Source organism: Gorilla gorilla, chromosome 1 (assembly GCF_029281585.2).
Source record: "Gorilla gorilla gorilla isolate KB3781 chromosome 1, NHGRI_mGorGor1-v2.1_pri, whole genome shotgun sequence".
In the NCBI taxonomy this organism is placed as follows: Eukaryota; Metazoa; Chordata; class Mammalia; order Primates; family Hominidae; genus Gorilla; species Gorilla gorilla.
This window is the reverse complement of record NC_073224.2, coordinates 130,023,672-130,040,217: the sequence shown is the minus strand read 5'-3', so window position 1 is coordinate 130,040,217 and position 16,546 is coordinate 130,023,672. Positions and strand designations below refer to the sequence as shown.

Here is a 16,546-nt window from a genome sequence, read left to right as displayed (position 1 = left end):
TCTCACTCTGTCACCCAGGCTGAAGTGCAGTAGTGCCGTCTTGGCTAACTACAACCTCCACCTCCTAGGTTCAAGCAATTCTCCTGCCTCAGCCTCCCGAGTAGCTGGGATTACAGGCATGCGCCACTATGCCCAGCTAATTTTTTTTGTATTTTTAGTAGAGGCAGGGTTTCACCATATTGGCCAGACTGGTCTCAAACTCCTGACCTTGTGATCTGCCTGCCTCGGCCTCCCAAAGTGCTGGGATTACAGGAGTGAGCCACCATGTCCGGCCCATACTAAGTTTTTTAATGCAATACTTTATCAGGGTCGAATTTACTCTTAAATACCTCCTATGGCTTATGTACCATATTCAGCTTGGGGGAGTTCCTTAGAAATGTTCTCATAGAAATCTCTACAGAAGCCCCCATAACTCCATAACTTATCATCCACTTTCCATACTTATTCTTTCCTCTTCTGTCCTGCATTAGGAACTGTGATTCCCTGATTTAGGATCAGGCCCGGAAACTGTCTTACCTACGGCAAAAAATACGAGAAGGGAGAGGTATTTGTTATCTTATCACCCAGCATGCAAAAGATACAGTAAAATCTTCTGAGGATCTCCTAAGGAGCAATGACATTGACTACTACCTGGGACAAAGCTTCTGGGAGCAACTCACCCAGGGAAGCCAGCTGACAGAGAGGCTCACCAGCAAACTCAGCACCAGTAAGTTGGCCACAGGGCTTTGGAATACTCTCAGTCACCCCCACAGTTCCAGCCCCTGGTGGCCACCACATCTCCTAGGGTCCTGTTTCTATTTGATTTCCTGGAGCTAATACAGGATCAAGACTGCTCAGTGGGGAGCATGGAGAGGAACACACAGGGCTGGAGATGCCATGGTTACAACTATAGAAACTTCACCACTGATGGAATGTGACCTGTGGGGCAGGGGCAGCATCTATCTGATGCTAAGAGGGAGTAGGAGACATGAGATGGAAGGGCCTTGTTATAGGAGGAAGAGCCCTGAACCAAGAATTTCAAGACCCAAGCTCTAGCCTGGATGCTGCCACCAACTCGCTAAATGCCTTATCCTTGTGGTGTCTCCATTTATGGCATGGTAATGTGCATGCAGGTACTCCACATATGGATAAAGCGCCATGTTCTTTTATACATGGTTTAGGCACTGGCTGCAGTAGTTCAAGGGCTACATTGGTTATTATTGGGGTCCTCTACTCAGAATTTCTAGAGACTATCCAAGGGAGTAAAGTAGGATCAGATCAGACTTGGGAGCCACCCAGCCCACCTCCTGGTGGCAGATGCAGAGGTGGGGCAGGGCTTCTTGTCATCTCCTCAGAGACCAGTGCAGGTTCTGCATGAAAGCTGTGGTGGGGCATATGCATTGGGGAGCTAGTCTGCAGCAGGACATGGAGGCTGGAGTGTCCCACAGGGCAGCTGGGCAAGGGCCTCATGATTAATGGAACAAAAGACATTATAAATGTTTTACCCTGATTTAGGGCAGAGGAAGTCATCATGGTGACCGGCAGGTCAGGGACAGTGGGGTCACTTCTCTAGAGACACAAGCTGAGGTCTCCCAGAATAACTGTTCTGGATGCACACATGAAATGCTCACTACTCTGTCTCCAGATAGGCTCCTGCATTTGTAATGCGGGAAGTGGGACCAGCCTAATTTCTTATTGTTTCTTTCTAAATTTGGTTTACAGAGGATCATAAAAGTGAGAAAGATCAAGCTGGACTTGAGCCACTGGCCCTCAGGTAATTCAGAGGAGAATCTGGGAAAGAGATTGGGACTGAGGCCCAAAGGGTCAAGGGTGGCGGCAGCTCCACAAATCAAGGGGAGTAAAGGAAAGTGCTGAATGTATTGAATTCAGGCATTCATTGAACACCTCACTGTTGTTTTTAACTAAAGTCTTTCTTCTCTTTTGGTTTAATTACATTGGCACATTAATTCTCCAGGCTTAGTAACCTAGACACAGTCTGAGCTGAAAGTGAACTAACTAAGTTTCAAGAGTCTTCTGCCCCACTAAGCGTCCTGCTTTCCTGCTCTGTGTTTTATAAGTAGGATGAGCTTTTTGCAAAGTTGACCTGCCCCAAGTTGGGTTGACAGCTAGTTTAATAGTCACTCAATTGCCCTGGGGGAAAAAAGGAATCATATAACAGGACCTGGTGAAAGAGGCCTAGATGGTGTAGATCACCAGGAGGCTGCAGTGCCTCAGGACCCAGTTCTCAGTGAGTTGCTTCATATAATGATCAATGAAATATGGGCTCAGAGTCCACTGTAGCCACTAGTTGGGGTTCTTTGTGTCATGCTTGTGTCTCAGACTACATAAATGCTTCTGAAAATATCGGTAGTGAAGGATGCAGTGTTGTTTTTTGTTTTGTTTTGTTTTTATTTCTAATTCATCATAGAAACATACATACATGGTCTGAATTCAGTTAACTACATGACTCCACCTCCCATGCTTTTGGATGTTGGGACAATGGTTTGCTCTGCATTTCTCAATGCTTGCTTTCAATTTTTATACTTGTCTTGTTGGAGATGGTAACAAACGGTTCACAGGCTGCAACTGTTCCAGGGATCATACATTAAGCAGCAGTGCCTTAAAAGGAGGGCTAGCTATGTCTTTGCTTGTCTTCAGCATATTATGTGGTCAGAGCACTGGGTAGCTATTCTCTCTCCATCTACACCCCACCTACGCTCCATCCCTAAGCAGAGGTGGGTTATTTCTATTATTCTCTGCAAGCATGGTCCCCTTGGCTCACTTGTCTTTTCCTATGAGCCATGGTCAGGACAGGTTGGTTTGGGTGACCTTGGTTTTACCTGTTGTCCCCCTTCTCCCCACCAGGCTCAGCAGGGAGCTGCAGGAGAAGGAGAAAGTGATTGAAGTCCTGCAGGCCAAGCTGGATGCTCGGTCCCTCACACCCTCCAGCAGCCATGCCTTGTCTGACTCCCACCGCTCTCCCAGCAACACCTCTTTACTGTCTGATGAGCTGGAAGCCTGCTCTGACATGGACATAGCCAGCAAGTACACACACTATGAAGAGAAGAAAGCTTCTCCCGGTCACTCAGGTAGCCTCCTTTCTGGGTGGTACTGTCTTTGTCTAGACTGAGTGGAGACCTGAGGAAATAGGCCTTATAGCTCCACCATGGTGTGTATCAGGCTGAACATGGCTGTGGGGCCAAGTGCCATGCACAGGCACCAGTGGATCAGGATCTTTGCTCTGCTCCTAACTCTACAAGTTACCTCTGTCACCGTGGCCTCCATGGGCATGTGCATGCTGTTGGGCACAAGGTGAGCCATTGTGGGGAGAGTGAGAAGATCACGGCAGACTCTTCTTCCTCAGTGACTCTGTCGGATAGATCTTTAAGATGGAAAACCTCCTTCATCTCTCCTACAATGATCTTGCTACTTATTCCTGAGCAGTGTTCCCTAAGTATATGTGGGTGTCCACAGATGCTGCTAGTCTTGCCTGATATTTTTGGAGTTGCCATTTTCATGTTTCAGAGCTCAGAGCACCACTATCATCCCTAAGGTGGTATGCCTCACTATAGGAGCTGTCTGCAAGCAAGAAAATGAACACTGCTAACAGTGCTTGTGCTTGGTTCTTTCCCTGAAAGCAAGACTCTAGCCCTGGTACCCCTGGGTAAATATAAGGCCAGGATTCCAGTTCTCTGTAGAACATCATACGTTTTCTTTCATTCATGGATTTTATAGATTCCATCCATCATTCGAGTCATTCTGCTGTGTTGTCTTCTAAACCATCATCAACCAGTGCATCTCAGGGGGTTAAGGCCGAATCCAACAGCAACCCCATCAGCTTGCCAACTCCCCAGAATCCCCACAAGGAGGCCAACCAGGCCCATTCAGGTATGCAGCAGCCAATGGGGCAAACGCTTCGTCTCCTCTTTCTCTGCTGCCTGTTTGACTTTTCTTCAACGACAGACGTTTGGACTGCTAGGGGCCTAAATGCATCAAAACCTAGACAGAATCAAGAAACTACCCTCATTTGCCAATTGTGTCTGATTTAAGAAAATATTTTAGAAAATAAGTAATCTACATCAGGTTTTGATCTGCATATCAGCTTTGACTAGTAGTTGGCTAATCATTTAAAAAGAAATATCTTTATTGGTTTTTCTCTCATTTTATCCTGGGAGCAAAAAAGCAAAATGTTTCTCCCAGGATTCCAACAGCCATAGGATGAAAAGAAATTCACATCTGCCAATCCACTGTGTGTTACCCATTAAATCTGCATGGAGATCCTCTGCAAGAGTTGGTGCTACTTATTTCATAGCCAAGGATGGTGAGAACAGCCTCAGACAAGGTTCTGTTCATAGTACGTTACCATTAATGGATGTATGAATGGATTGGCAGTCCTTGATATGTACATAATGCATATCTTGGGGGCAGTTAAAGGAGTGCATTTCATTTACAAGTCCAGCTTAGTTGCCGGAGGGTACACTGCTCATTCACAGCCCTGTACCAGGAATGGCAAGGAAAAGGCAAACCTTGTCTTCCCCTCCTACCTCCCAACATAGCTGGCTGGCTGCCTTCAGTGTGGTTTGTTGTGAGGTTTGACTTGAGTAGAGGTGCTCCCAGAAAGCACAGTGCTTTGTTCTGCTGCCCTCATTTCCCTGAAAGCAGTTCAACCAAAATCTTAAGGAAGAGGAAGTGTTCCAATGCTTCCTGAGCCTGGTTTCAAAGTTTCTAGGCCAGAGTGGGCAGCAGCTGGACCAGAATCATGAGGAAAAGCTGTGCTTCCAGACTTGTAGACATCTGCTTAAATGTTTTGGGTTCAAACAGAGCAGTAGGTAAAGAACAGAGGATTTTAAAATCAGAATGCCTCCTCAAAGAATGCCTGGGCTGTGTTTCCTGGCAATTTGAGTATATTTGCAGTATTGATCTGAAATGGTGCCAGCACCATTGGGATGTGTTTTAGGATGTAATCATTGTCTTCTACATTAGACATTCTCTATGGGTCAGCCTTGGTTTCTGCTCCCTCTCCATTGGCTACCTGCCCTTTAAATTCTTTTAGGGAAGAGGAAACAATTTTAAACATTGAAACTTGCCAGGGTTTCTAAAAACCTGTCTGTAGATGGGCTGCCTAAAGATCACCAGGGAAGACTTTTTTTATGCAAATTTCCTGTTCCAAGAATTTATAATTCTGTAAGTCTACATTAAGGCCTAGACAGAATCAAGAAGGCCTAAAGAATCTACATATATTAAGAGTTTTTGCTATGTGATTTAAATGCCCAGAAGGATTTGCAAGCCATTTGGTCTAAGCCACTCTACCAAAGCATCTATTTTTAATTTGGTGAATGAACACATTGATTTAGAATTCTGAAGTTTGTTTCCATCAGAGTCCTGAACTGCATGCACTAGTAATGAAAATTTCCCCACAGCCTTTGTTCACATCTCTCCTACTCAGGACGGGACCTGATGCTGTCAGGAGTTCTAGGTGGAGAAAGAGTCTTGTCCAAGGGCCAAGGACTGATACATGCTGGGAGCAGAGCCCCAGGGGCCCCTGAGAGCATTCAGGCTCTCTGACTTGTCCATGTCTAGGATTGCTGGGGTGGGGCTCAATAATGCCACCTTACCTTCTTTAGCCAATTGCTTTCAAGATGAACACAGAGGATATATGCAGGATAGCGCTGGCAGGGGAAAAGAGGGAAGGTCAGCCAGGCCAGCCTCTGGTAGCAATGGTCACCCTTGGCTGTCTCATCCTGTACCACACTAGGTGATAGCCACTCCGCAGGGTGATATCTGGTCAGGGAATGGTTTTACCTTCTCAATCTTTTACCCATTCTTTTCTCTCATTTTCTCTTGATGATATGTCTCTTTTCCCCCTAACTTTCTGTTCCTAGGCTTTCAATTTCACTCCATACCCAAGCTGGCTAGCCTTCCTCAGGCACCATTGCCCTCAGCTCCATCCAGCTTCCTGCCTTTCAGCCCCACTGGCCCTCCCCTCCTTGGCTGCTGTGAGACACCAGTGGTCTCCTTGGCTGAGGCTCAGCAGGAGCTGCAGATGCTGCAGAAGCAGTTGGGAGAAACTGAGCACTTCTGCATTTGTGTGCTTGTGAATGGCAGCCCCACACTGTGTTGTTGTGCATGGCTTGGGCTGGATGGCAGAGTTTAAAAAAACAACACGGGTACACGTTACAAATGGAAGAGTGAGGGAAAGCTCTGCTTGCTTATTTTTTGGAAATGTATTTACTGTTATTTCTGTGGTGTGTGTGTCTCATCAGTTAACAGGTAGATATGTTCACAAGGCTCTAGACCTGGTGCTCTCACACTGTAGACAGTATTGGATACCACCAAGTATGCTGAATCTCTGACAGACTGGTGGACTGCTCATTGGTAGGGGGTGGGAGAGAGATGTTATGCTTTGCCTATGCAGGATGAAGTGGCCAAGAAAAAGTTGGCCACATTCAGTGGACTCCTTTGTGTGGCTATTATATTTTTCTGCTGTGACATGCTGTTAATCAAGTTCAGTTCCTGACATCATTAGGTTGGAGCAAAAAGGGTAATAGTAGAGGGATTCAGAAGAGGAAATGATGAGCCCCTTTTCCTACTGCACAGGGTTCATCCCTGCCCTGGGACAGGTGACATGTAGGCAGCTTAGAACCACAGCACCAGCTATGGCATCTGACTGTGAATCCCATCCTCTGATTCCCAAAGATAATTGATCTCATGTAGTTATGTAGACTGTGGACAGTCACCTTTTAGAAAGTGCTTTGATGTATTTGTAGGCTGGATGCTCATCATAAATTTAGTGTGCTGGTGATCACTGATAGCTTAGAAAAAAATGACAAACCTTCACATGAATTTGCTCTCTCATAGCACCTTAAGCACAACAGTTAGAAAGCAGTTTGAATGAACTTTAACTTATTTGTCAGGCACTTTCTGTGCCTGTAAATAAGCTTAGGTGAGCCAGAGACTGATAGGGTCACCATGCCAACAGTTTCCAGTGATGCAAGACAATAGCCAAGAATTTGCATCCCCCTCCCTGTAGCCCCAAATGTCATGTGGACCAGCCTGTTTCTTTCCTTCTTCCTCTTTTTTTTTTCAACAGGGTCTCACTTTGTCACCCAGACTGAAGTGCAGTGGCACAATCTCGGCTCACTGCAGCCTCGACCTCCTGGGCTCAAGCGACTCTCCCACCTCAGCCCCCCAAGTAGCTGAGATTACAGGTGTGTGTCACTACACCTGGCTAATTTTTATATTTTTTGTAGAGACGGGGTTTTGCCACGTTGCCAAGACTGGTCTAGAGCTCCTGAGCTCAAGTGATCAGCCCACCTCGGTTTCCGAAAGTGCTGGGATTACAGGGATGGCCACTGCACCTGGCCTAGCCTATTTATTTTGTCAACCCAGGAAATGGATACTTTGTCTAGTGCAGGGAACTCTAAAGCTGAGAGAGAAAAAAAAAAAAAACTCAGAGAAGTGAAGTTACTTGTTCAAGGTCACTAATAAGTGGGAGAGATGGGCTCGAATCTGGTCTTCTGCTCCAGGTTTCACGTTTCTGTTATACCTTTTCTACTTATACTTGTCTTACTTAGACCTTTCCCCAGCCTCAGCAAAGAGTTCTTCAGTCTGGAGGAACTAGGGCCACCATATCCAGCTTAATTTTAGGCTTTGTCACCATCCTGCTTAGAGTATGAGGCCGAGCTCAGCTGATCAAACTCTGGGGACTCCTTGCAACAATTTTTTCCGTCTCTTTAGAGATCAGTAGGAGCTGCTGGTGTTTCTGACCTAAAACTTGTTACTTTAGCAGTTCTGGCACCAACAATGGATGGGCAACAAATGTGCCCCATGACAGATGGCAGGAGTATTTTCTAGCTTCCATTTCTTCCCCTTGCCTCCTTTTATCTTTCCACATTTGTCTTTGCCCAAAGGGAAGGATGGAAGGAGAGCACTGTCCCTGAAAAAGGGTCTGTCATTTTGGGTTAAATTGGAATTACATCAAGTCTGAAGCCATTGACTGGAATTCGAATGGTCCCAGCCTAGATGAGGAAGATTGTAGCCCTTTCTTTCTCCACCTGAAGTTAAGGTCCTCTCCAAGGGACCATTGCTTATCCAAGCTCATTGTTTGCTTTGAGCCAATTTTCCATGTGGACAGTGGTGCATGGTGGCCTCTCAGGTCCCTGTAAAGTCTTGTGCAAGAGTCTGTATGGTATCTTTGCATGGTTTAGAGTATGTGCTGTGTATTGTGTGGCCAAGGAACTGGAGCATGAGAATACTGATCATTGTTACTGATAGACTTAAAATCTCACATGGCCTTGATTAAAAAGTAAGCTGACTCTTTCGCTCAGGCCCGTGGCGCCGACAGGATGGGCAAGTGTCGTGGACTTCGTACTGCTAGGAAGCTCCGTAGTCACCGACGAGACCAGAAGTGGCATGATAAACAGTATAAGAAAGCTCATTTGGGCACAGCCCTAAAGGCCAACCCTTTTGGAGGTGCTTCTCATGCAAAAGGAATCGTGTTGGAAAAAGTATGAGTTGAAGCCAAACAGCCAAATTCTGCCATTAGGAAGTGTGTAAGGGTCCAGCTGATCAAGAATGGCAAGAAAATCACAGCCTTTGTACCCAACGACGGTTGCTTGAACTTTATTGAGGAAAATGATGAAGTTCTGGTTGCTGGATTTGGTCGCAAAGGTCATGCTGTTGGTGATATTCCTGGAGTCCGCTTTAAGGTTGTCAAAGTAGCCAATGTTTCTCTTTTGGCCCTATACAAAGGCAAGAAGGAAAGACCAAGATCATAAATATTAATGGTGAAAACGTTGTAGTAATAAATTTTCATATGCCAAAAAAAAAAAAAAGTAAGCTGGCTATCTACAACCACTGATTTCCCCCTTTGCCTTGTGTTCGGATGGGGTTGAAGGCAGTTTGAAAGAGGTAGGAAATCATGTATTTGTTGCCTCCCTTCTAAAATGTAGGTGCTTAAATTTTTAATCTTCTTCCTTAGCTAAGTGATCTTAATGAACATCTAGTATTTTGCAAATTGGAGGAGAGACTCATGACAAGACTTCCCAAACTTCTGCCTGTTAGAATCACCTAGAATGAATTTAAAACATCCATTGTTCAAGATGTATCTCATATTGATTAAGGCAAAATCTCTGGAATCCAGGAATCAGTATATGTTTCCATACTTTCTCAGCTGATTCCAATATGTACCCAAATTTGAGAACCAGCTACAAGTGGGGCTAAAAACTGGCAAGTGGCAATTACACTAACCCCTCTGAGGAGTTTGGCTTGGTTGGAAGAAACAATGACCTCACTCCTGTTGCTTAGGAGGAGCTACCTGTCTATTCTGCTGCCCATGTTCATAATCCCTGAAAGAAAGCAGGCTTCTGAATTTTCTTCTAAACTGTGTCTCTGCTCACCTCTTTCCCCATCTCCCCCATGCTGGGCTTCTTTTTACAAAGAAGTGGAGATGATGGGGCTCAAGGGAAAGGCCTGTGATTTCAAAGGGTCTATGAAAGTGTCAGCCTATGAAATGAAAGGTCCTACCTGCCTCTGTGGAATAGTATTCAATGATTCTTTAGACAGGAGTGATGACGTTTTGCAGCTCCTTGAGTCATGTTGGATGGGATCCAAATAAATACTTGCCTTACATAGACCCTTCCCCAGCCTCAGCAAAGAGTTCTTCAGTCTGGAGGAACTAGGACCACCATATCCAGCTTGATTTCATGTCCCCTTTCTCTTCTGAAAAACTCCAAGGTGGAATGGACATATTGACTGGTTAGTTTCAGGGAAAGGCAAGTACATGTAGACAAACAGATGTTCGTGTTCACAGGTAAGCTCAATCCTGTATTCCATTGCACTCACAACTTCTAACTGTGGGAGTGAATCCTACTTTTAGAACTTTCCTTGGAGTCTGTCATGAAGGATTCTAGTAGGAGCCAGGAGCAGGGCCACTGGACTTTTCCATTGTGTATACTGATGACTTTAAGATACTTTATTCTCTACCTCTTGTGTCTCCTGCTAGGAAATGCAAAGGGTGAGAGTTACAACCTCTAGGTTACGAGCCTTAGTTTAATTGGTATACCACAGTGAACTGGGATCTCTGACATTCCACAGGTCTCCTTTTAGTCTCTATTCTTAGCAATCACACACTTCCTTGCAAATCCTTCCCTTCTGACACCCCATTTGCTTCTTACTCATGTTTCTTTCTGCCCAGGTGCCAGCACTCTTCCTTCTGCTTCCACAGCTACATTGCCGAGCAACGACTTGGAAGCCGACTCTTCCCACTACCTCAACTCTGCCCAGCCTCACTCTCCTCCTAGGGACACCATACAACTAGGAAGAATCCTGGAGCCTGGGTACCTGGGCAGCAGTGGCCAGTGGGACATGATGAGGCCTCAGAAAGGGAGTGTATCTGGGGACCTATCCTCAGGCTCCTCTGTGTACCAGCTTAACTCCAAACCCACAGGTAAAGCACAAAGTAGAGACGGCAGCCTTTGAGAAGAAGTCTCATTCGGAGTCTACTCTTTTCCTACCCAGGCTGGACTGTTTCATTCCTCCATCCCTGGCTCACAGAATGAGGGGTAGAAAATGGAAGAGCTGTATCAGGGCTCAGTCCTTTCCAAGTTCATTTCTTCATTCTCCTGCCCAGGGCCTCAGTGCTCTGTAGGGATATGGGAAAGTCAGGGACCCACCTCTTGTGTTCTCACACTCATATCCTTCCGTCTCTCTGCAGCCTGGCCTATTTGCAGCCCACTCTCTTAGACCCCTCCAGAATGCCAGGCATAGATGGGACTTTCTTCCATCAGTCAGGAGTTGTCACAGGAAAGGGTGCAAGGGTGCAGCTCCCCAACCCTGCACATATATCCTGTGCACAAAACTCAGTCACAGCAAGTGGAGAGGTATAGCTAAGCTCATAAATGCTGGGATGCCGCTCAGTTCCAACAGTAAGACAATCGTAATTTTCAGGAAAAGACTGAGCCCAAAGCAAAATGGTGCAGTTAATGTCCGGTGTAAGCATCCCTCTGACTTTTCTGCATCTTTTTCCTTTGTTTGGCAGGGTGGGGGGGGGGGGGGTGTTGTCCCCTCTCTAATCTGCCTTCAGATCTCTAGATCCTTCCAGGCTATTCTTTCATCTTCCATATTAAAAGTGATTTCAGGGAAGCATTCAGTGTCAGTCATTAACTGCATAGGGTGAGTGTAAGATCACATACTTTAACTTTAGGCCTTCTTTCTAAGGGTGGGAGGAAGAGCTTTGTCCCTTGCTAAAGAATGCTCGCTCACGTGTCAGTAAGAAGAAAGGTAGAGTGAGATCTCACCTATCATCCTCATAGTCACACCCAGGAGGTGGCCATACCTTTCCAGATGCTAGGCAGGCCTTATCCAGAGCTCTCAGTTATTTTTCTAAAACATGTGGAACTCTCACAAGACCCCTGTGTGGGAGGAGGCCCATGGAGATTTTTTAGCAAGTGACTGTTATGTGTTTGAAAGCACATTTACTATTTAAACAAAACTACCATTCTTTTGGGTGTCCGTGTGAGAGGATACAGTTGGCAGAAGGCTAGTGATATTTACAGGTCTTGCTGCAAGGCCCCTGGCTGAGCCCCACCCCCATCAGTAACCAGGATTCTCCATCTCCCACCTTTCTCCATGTCCCGGTGGTTTGGCTGCAGGGGCTGACCTGCTGGAAGAGCATCTTGGTGAAATCCCGAACCTGCACCAGCGCCTGGAGGAGTCCATCTGCATCAATGACCGCCTATGGGAGCAAGTGGAACACTGGCTGAGCTCTACTGCATGTGGAAGCGGTAGGAGAGGCCCAGACCTTCCTGTTTCTGGCTCTATTTAGGGACCTTTAGGCAGAGCTTCACAGATATTCTTTACTTCACTTGCTCCTTATGAACAGTCCAGCAAGGGAGGTGGGCAAGTACTGTCATCCCTACTTTCTGAATATATCTGAGTTTAGAGAGTAACTCTCTTTAAGGCAGAACTACGTCTGATGCCCAGAGTTACCTGACTTCTCACCCCATACTTAATCTGCTTATATACTGCTGATGTCTGTGCCTTTGTTGTGTGATTGATAAGTGGTGGAACCAGGTCTGTAAGGGTCCTCCCACCTCTACCCTCGCCTCTTTACCAAGGTGGCCTTTCTCCTTACACTGTCCTTCCAAGCTGCTGTCACGTGGAGGCCAGTCTTTCCATATGTTGTTGTCCTGCCTATACCACAGCAGCAGCTGTTTAGGGAGATTGAGCCTCCTGCACCATTGCAGTTACGGCATGTGATGATGCACGCAAAGAATCCACTGAGAAGAGGCACACAGAAAACATGTACCCAGCCCCCATGTTTCATTCAGGGCCAGGCCTTCAATCCTTGGGGTTTTCTGCTGGGTTGGGGCAGTATCTTTGAGAGATAAAGAATGGGAAACTTTTGGAAGCTTCTGTTACCCAAATGTATACTTTCTGGGACAGGATCCACCTCTAAGTTCTACAGTCAGGGTCTGGAGTCCATACCTCAGCTCTGCAATGAGAACAGAGTCCTCAGGGAAGAAAATCGAAGACTTCAGGCTCAACTGAGTCATGTTTCCAGAGGTACGTGGTCAAAACCCACAAATTGTGGTCACTCTTAAGTTTCTTTCTTCCCTGGCCACACTAACCACCAACTGGAGAAGCAAACAAAAGAAGGTAGAGGTAACAGAGCTACTCAGATCCACCAACCCAAACTCACAGCTATTCTCAGTCTAGAGAAGGCTGCTTTCTAAGATGTGCCAACTATGGGCCCCTCAGACTCCTCGTCCCCGGGAGCGAAGAGCTCTAGGAAATCCATCATTTCTGTACAAGCCCACCTGCATATATCCAGAGTCACGAGCTATCAACCTGGATACCAGTCTGGTATATGTTCTACCTCCCTTCACTCACAACTGATTTGGAACCAATAAAGGAGGGAGTGAGAATGCCTATCTTCCCTCTCAAGTTTCTCCAGACTTTACTGCAGCAGCATGTGTCGTTCCTGGCCCTGCTCTGCTATCCCTCTGCCTCCTCACCACATCCCTCACTCATGGACTCAGGGCCCCTCTCTGGCCAGTACTCCTATGACTCCATGCCGAGTGGTACTAGCAAATGCCCCCCGGCACTTTCCCAGCCCTAGCCAGGGGGCGCTCACAGGTGGGCATCATTTCTCGTGTGGCTGGGAGGCAGCTGACTTTGGTGTTGGTCTACTTGATCAGATCAATATATTATCAATAACAAAGTATTTTTATTCACAAATATTTATTGAACAGCCATAAAAAGACTGAGAGTAGTATCCAAAAGGATTAAGCTCAGAATGAAGGAATGCTTGTGGAAAAGGAAAAAGCCACCAAGAGATACTTCTAAATTAGCCACCTAAATTAATTAATTAATTTAATTAATTGATTTCTGTATTAGCAAGAAGTTTTGAGAGGAAAGGTCACTGCTGGGGGACGATAACAAAAGTTAACAGATAAGAAAGAGGGCAGAACTACTAAGCTACCGTTGCATGCTTGGAGAGAATAGAACAGACCTCACAGGTGAGAAGACAGTAAAAGATTTAAATGAGTACAATTTGCCAGGCTCAGGTGACTCTTTCCCCAGAGGACTTACTGAGCCTGCAGCTGTATTTTTAGAGTCCCTTCAATAATCTTTGGCAACTTGTGAAGATCAGAGAAGTGCTGCAAGTTCAAAAAAGAGCAAATATCCCAGTTTTCAAAATAATGAAAGTGATACATTCCAAAAAAATCTTGACATTGATCTTTGTCAAAATTCAAGAATGGATTATTGAACAGATGGTATGTGAGCACTTGGAAAGTGGTGAGCATTAGAAAGCAGAATTTCTCTAAGAGCAAGGTAGGATAGATTAAATAAGTGGAATGAAGGGTTTTGCAAAGAGAGAGAGGCACCATTCTCCAGACTGCGGGGGATGTTGAGCCAGCATGCTCTTCCCACCAACATAGGGCCTTCCTTCCCTGCTCCTTAGCTCTGTTTGTCAGGGTGGATGTGCTTGGGGTCATCTTCCTGCTGAGCTCTGGCCCCATCATAATAAATCAGTCTTCCTGTGTTGTTCTCACCAGAGCACTCCCAAGAAACGGAAAGCCTGAGGGAGGCTCTGCTGTCCTCTCGATCCCACCTTCAAGAGCTGGAAAAGGAGTTGGAGCACCAGAAGGTGGAAAGGCAGCAGCTTTTGGAAGACTTGAGGGAGAAGCAGCAAGAGGTCTTGCGTTTCAGGGAGGAACGTCTTTCCCTCCAGGAAAACGACTCCAGGTAAGAGGGGACCCATTGACAGATAAGGCAGCATTCTTCATTCTTACATTCATTCTTACATTATAAGAAGGGATATTGGCAAGACAATTGGTGTCCTCTTTTGGAAACCTCAGTGTTCCCTCTGCTATTCCTGAGTTTTGTGTGTCAGTCGGGGCGTGGAGAGGGGGTGGGGCGCTTTGAGCAGAAGAAAGGACTTCTCTGGGAATGCCTTGTCCCTCTCAAGTTGAGAGAGTAAAACTCTGTTATAGAAGTCTTCAGTATATCACAGACATGAAAAAGAAGGGTTCCTATGCTTCCAATTACATATAGGACATTAGTCTCACCATCACCTAGGAAGCTTCTATACTGGCTGTGATGCTTGGTCCCAGCATAAGCCCTGTAACTGCTTGTCAGGATGCAAAGAGCACTGTAGGAGCAGTAAGGAGACTGTGCTGGTGTGTCTGTTCTGCTCTGAACTAATGTAGGTAATGGTGTGTTTTCAAGCAAAGTTACTTGACCTCCCTCAGCCACCATTTCCACATCTGCAAAATAAGTGATGGTCTTCATGACCCCCTGAGTTGACATCTGGGGCTCAGATGTAACCCTAACCATAACCCTTTATGACCCCCTGAGTTGACATCTGGCTCTCAGCTTATTGCTCTGGTGTGGCTGAGTAGCTCTGCCATCTCAGTGGGCCTTGCCTCTCCCTGGTCAGACTGCAGCACAAGCTGGTTCTCCTGCAGCAACAGTGTGAAGAGAAACAGCAGCTCTTTGAGTCCCTCCAGTCAGAGCTACAAATCTACGAGGCACTTTATGGCAATTCCAAGAAGGGGCTGAAAGGTATGTGTTCTTCTCCCCTCACCCCATGAGCTTTTTGCCCTTGCATAGGATGCTAGTGAGGTCATTCCTTTGGGAGTTGTGGAGATCATGAGAAGCTACAGAGTTCTGTCTCAGAAACCGCCACCCAAGCCTGGGGCTCCCAGTAGGAACTCTCATACACAAAGCCCAAGGGGACAGGTTGTGGTACGAGCAAGATCCAGCCTGATCATTCCTAATTACTTTAAGAAAATCTAGACATTCCTAACAATGTCTAGATTGTAACATTTTTTAAAGCAAAAGAACTGTCCTAATGATATCATCATTTGAAAAGGCCTTTAATATTGTCGGTAATATATACTGACAACCCATTCAGCCCAATGCAGCAGGCAGTCTGCTCCCACCGTGACCCTTTTCCTAGTGACATCTGGCTCTTAGCTTATTGCCCTTTCATTTAATTTTCATAAATTCTGATTTAGTTTCCCGATTTTCTAAAGAGAAGGTGAACTGGAATTTGAAGAAATACAGGGGCTTACCAGGCTGGGCGAATAGCTTAAGTACAAAGTCATGGTGAGTGTTGAGTCAGTGGGGACCAGCCTGCCCACAGGAGAAAATTAAAAGACACAAAAACAAAAAACCCTTATAGAAATACCACTAAAAGGACCTAAATTTCAATCCTGGATTTAAATATTAAGGACATTTATTGAAGACTTTGCTGCCTGCTGAAATAATAATCTAATATTTGAGAATTTTGATATATTTCTTCATTCTTTAAATGGAGAAGGGTACTCAAAACATAATGTGAATAAGTCACAGCAGGCTGGGACAGAGGACTGACATCAATGTCATGAAATTTAGCAAAGTTAAAAAGCAAAATCCTGAGCTCAATTAAAAATATCAGTGGTAGAAATAACGGATGAGGGTAGAAATATAGGACAGGCAGCCATTCATGGACTTGAGGGTTTGGGGTTTGGTAGAAACATGTTCACACAAGTAAGGCATAGGCCAAAGATTGCTAGAAATGCCAGCTCAAACTGACACTACAGTAGTGTAAGTGTGATGTTCGCCTGTGGAGACCATGTCTAAAATATTGTTAGATTAAGGGGCACTATCTTTGAAAAGGGCATTGACACACTAGGGAACATAATGAAGACAGGGTGCACAATGGTGTGGACCAGAAATCTCCAACTGGTCAAAGAAACTAAAGAAATTTAGACTTTCAAAAGATCTTGAGGACGTGAGAACTGGCTTCGGATATTTGAAGAACAGTCAGGTGAAAAAGAACTCTATTTTATGTCCCTCCAGAGGGCTAAACAAAGAGTGAAGGGCAGTGGAATTTAGATTGGAATTATCATAAATCCTGATTTAGTTTCCTGATTTTCTAAAGAGAAGGTGAACTGGAACTTGAAGAAATAGAGGGGGCTCACCAGGCTGGGAGAATAGCTTAAGTACACAGTCATGGTGAGTGTTGGGTCAGTGGGACCAGCCTGCCCACAGGAGAAGCTTGGGGTTGGGGAAGTGA

General features: G+C 45.6%; 2 protein-coding genes and 1 pseudogene across 4 annotated transcripts in view; all 3 read left to right on the top strand.

The window, feature by feature from the left end:
• GSTM2 (glutathione S-transferase mu 2) overlaps positions 1 to 16,546 on the top strand; it is a 1,178,915-nt gene that overhangs the window by 373,429 nt on the left and 788,940 nt on the right. The gene's annotated exons all lie outside the window — the stretch shown is intronic.
• The window catches only part of LOC109025744 (myomegalin-like), a 66,506-nt gene that overhangs the window by 40,007 nt on the left and 9,953 nt on the right, over positions 1 to 16,546 (top strand). For 2 of the 3 annotated variants that reach the window (XM_063701537.1, XM_063701518.1), the window contains exons 2-8: positions 2,845 to 3,068; positions 3,715 to 3,867; positions 10,175 to 10,426; positions 11,631 to 11,762; positions 12,424 to 12,543; positions 14,040 to 14,229; positions 14,924 to 15,048. In XM_063701537.1, coding sequence (XP_063557607.1) covers positions 2,845 to 3,068; positions 3,715 to 3,867; positions 10,175 to 10,426; positions 11,631 to 11,762; positions 12,424 to 12,543; positions 14,040 to 14,229; positions 14,924 to 15,048 — 1,196 coding nt within the window. The remainder of the gene's footprint in view (positions 1 to 2,844; positions 3,069 to 3,714; positions 3,868 to 10,174; positions 10,427 to 11,630; positions 11,763 to 12,423; positions 12,544 to 14,039; positions 14,230 to 14,923; positions 15,049 to 16,546) is intronic. The other variant, XM_063701499.1, reaches the window with a different exon arrangement.
• Positions 8,272 to 8,813, top strand: LOC101146448 (small ribosomal subunit protein uS12-like; annotated as a pseudogene).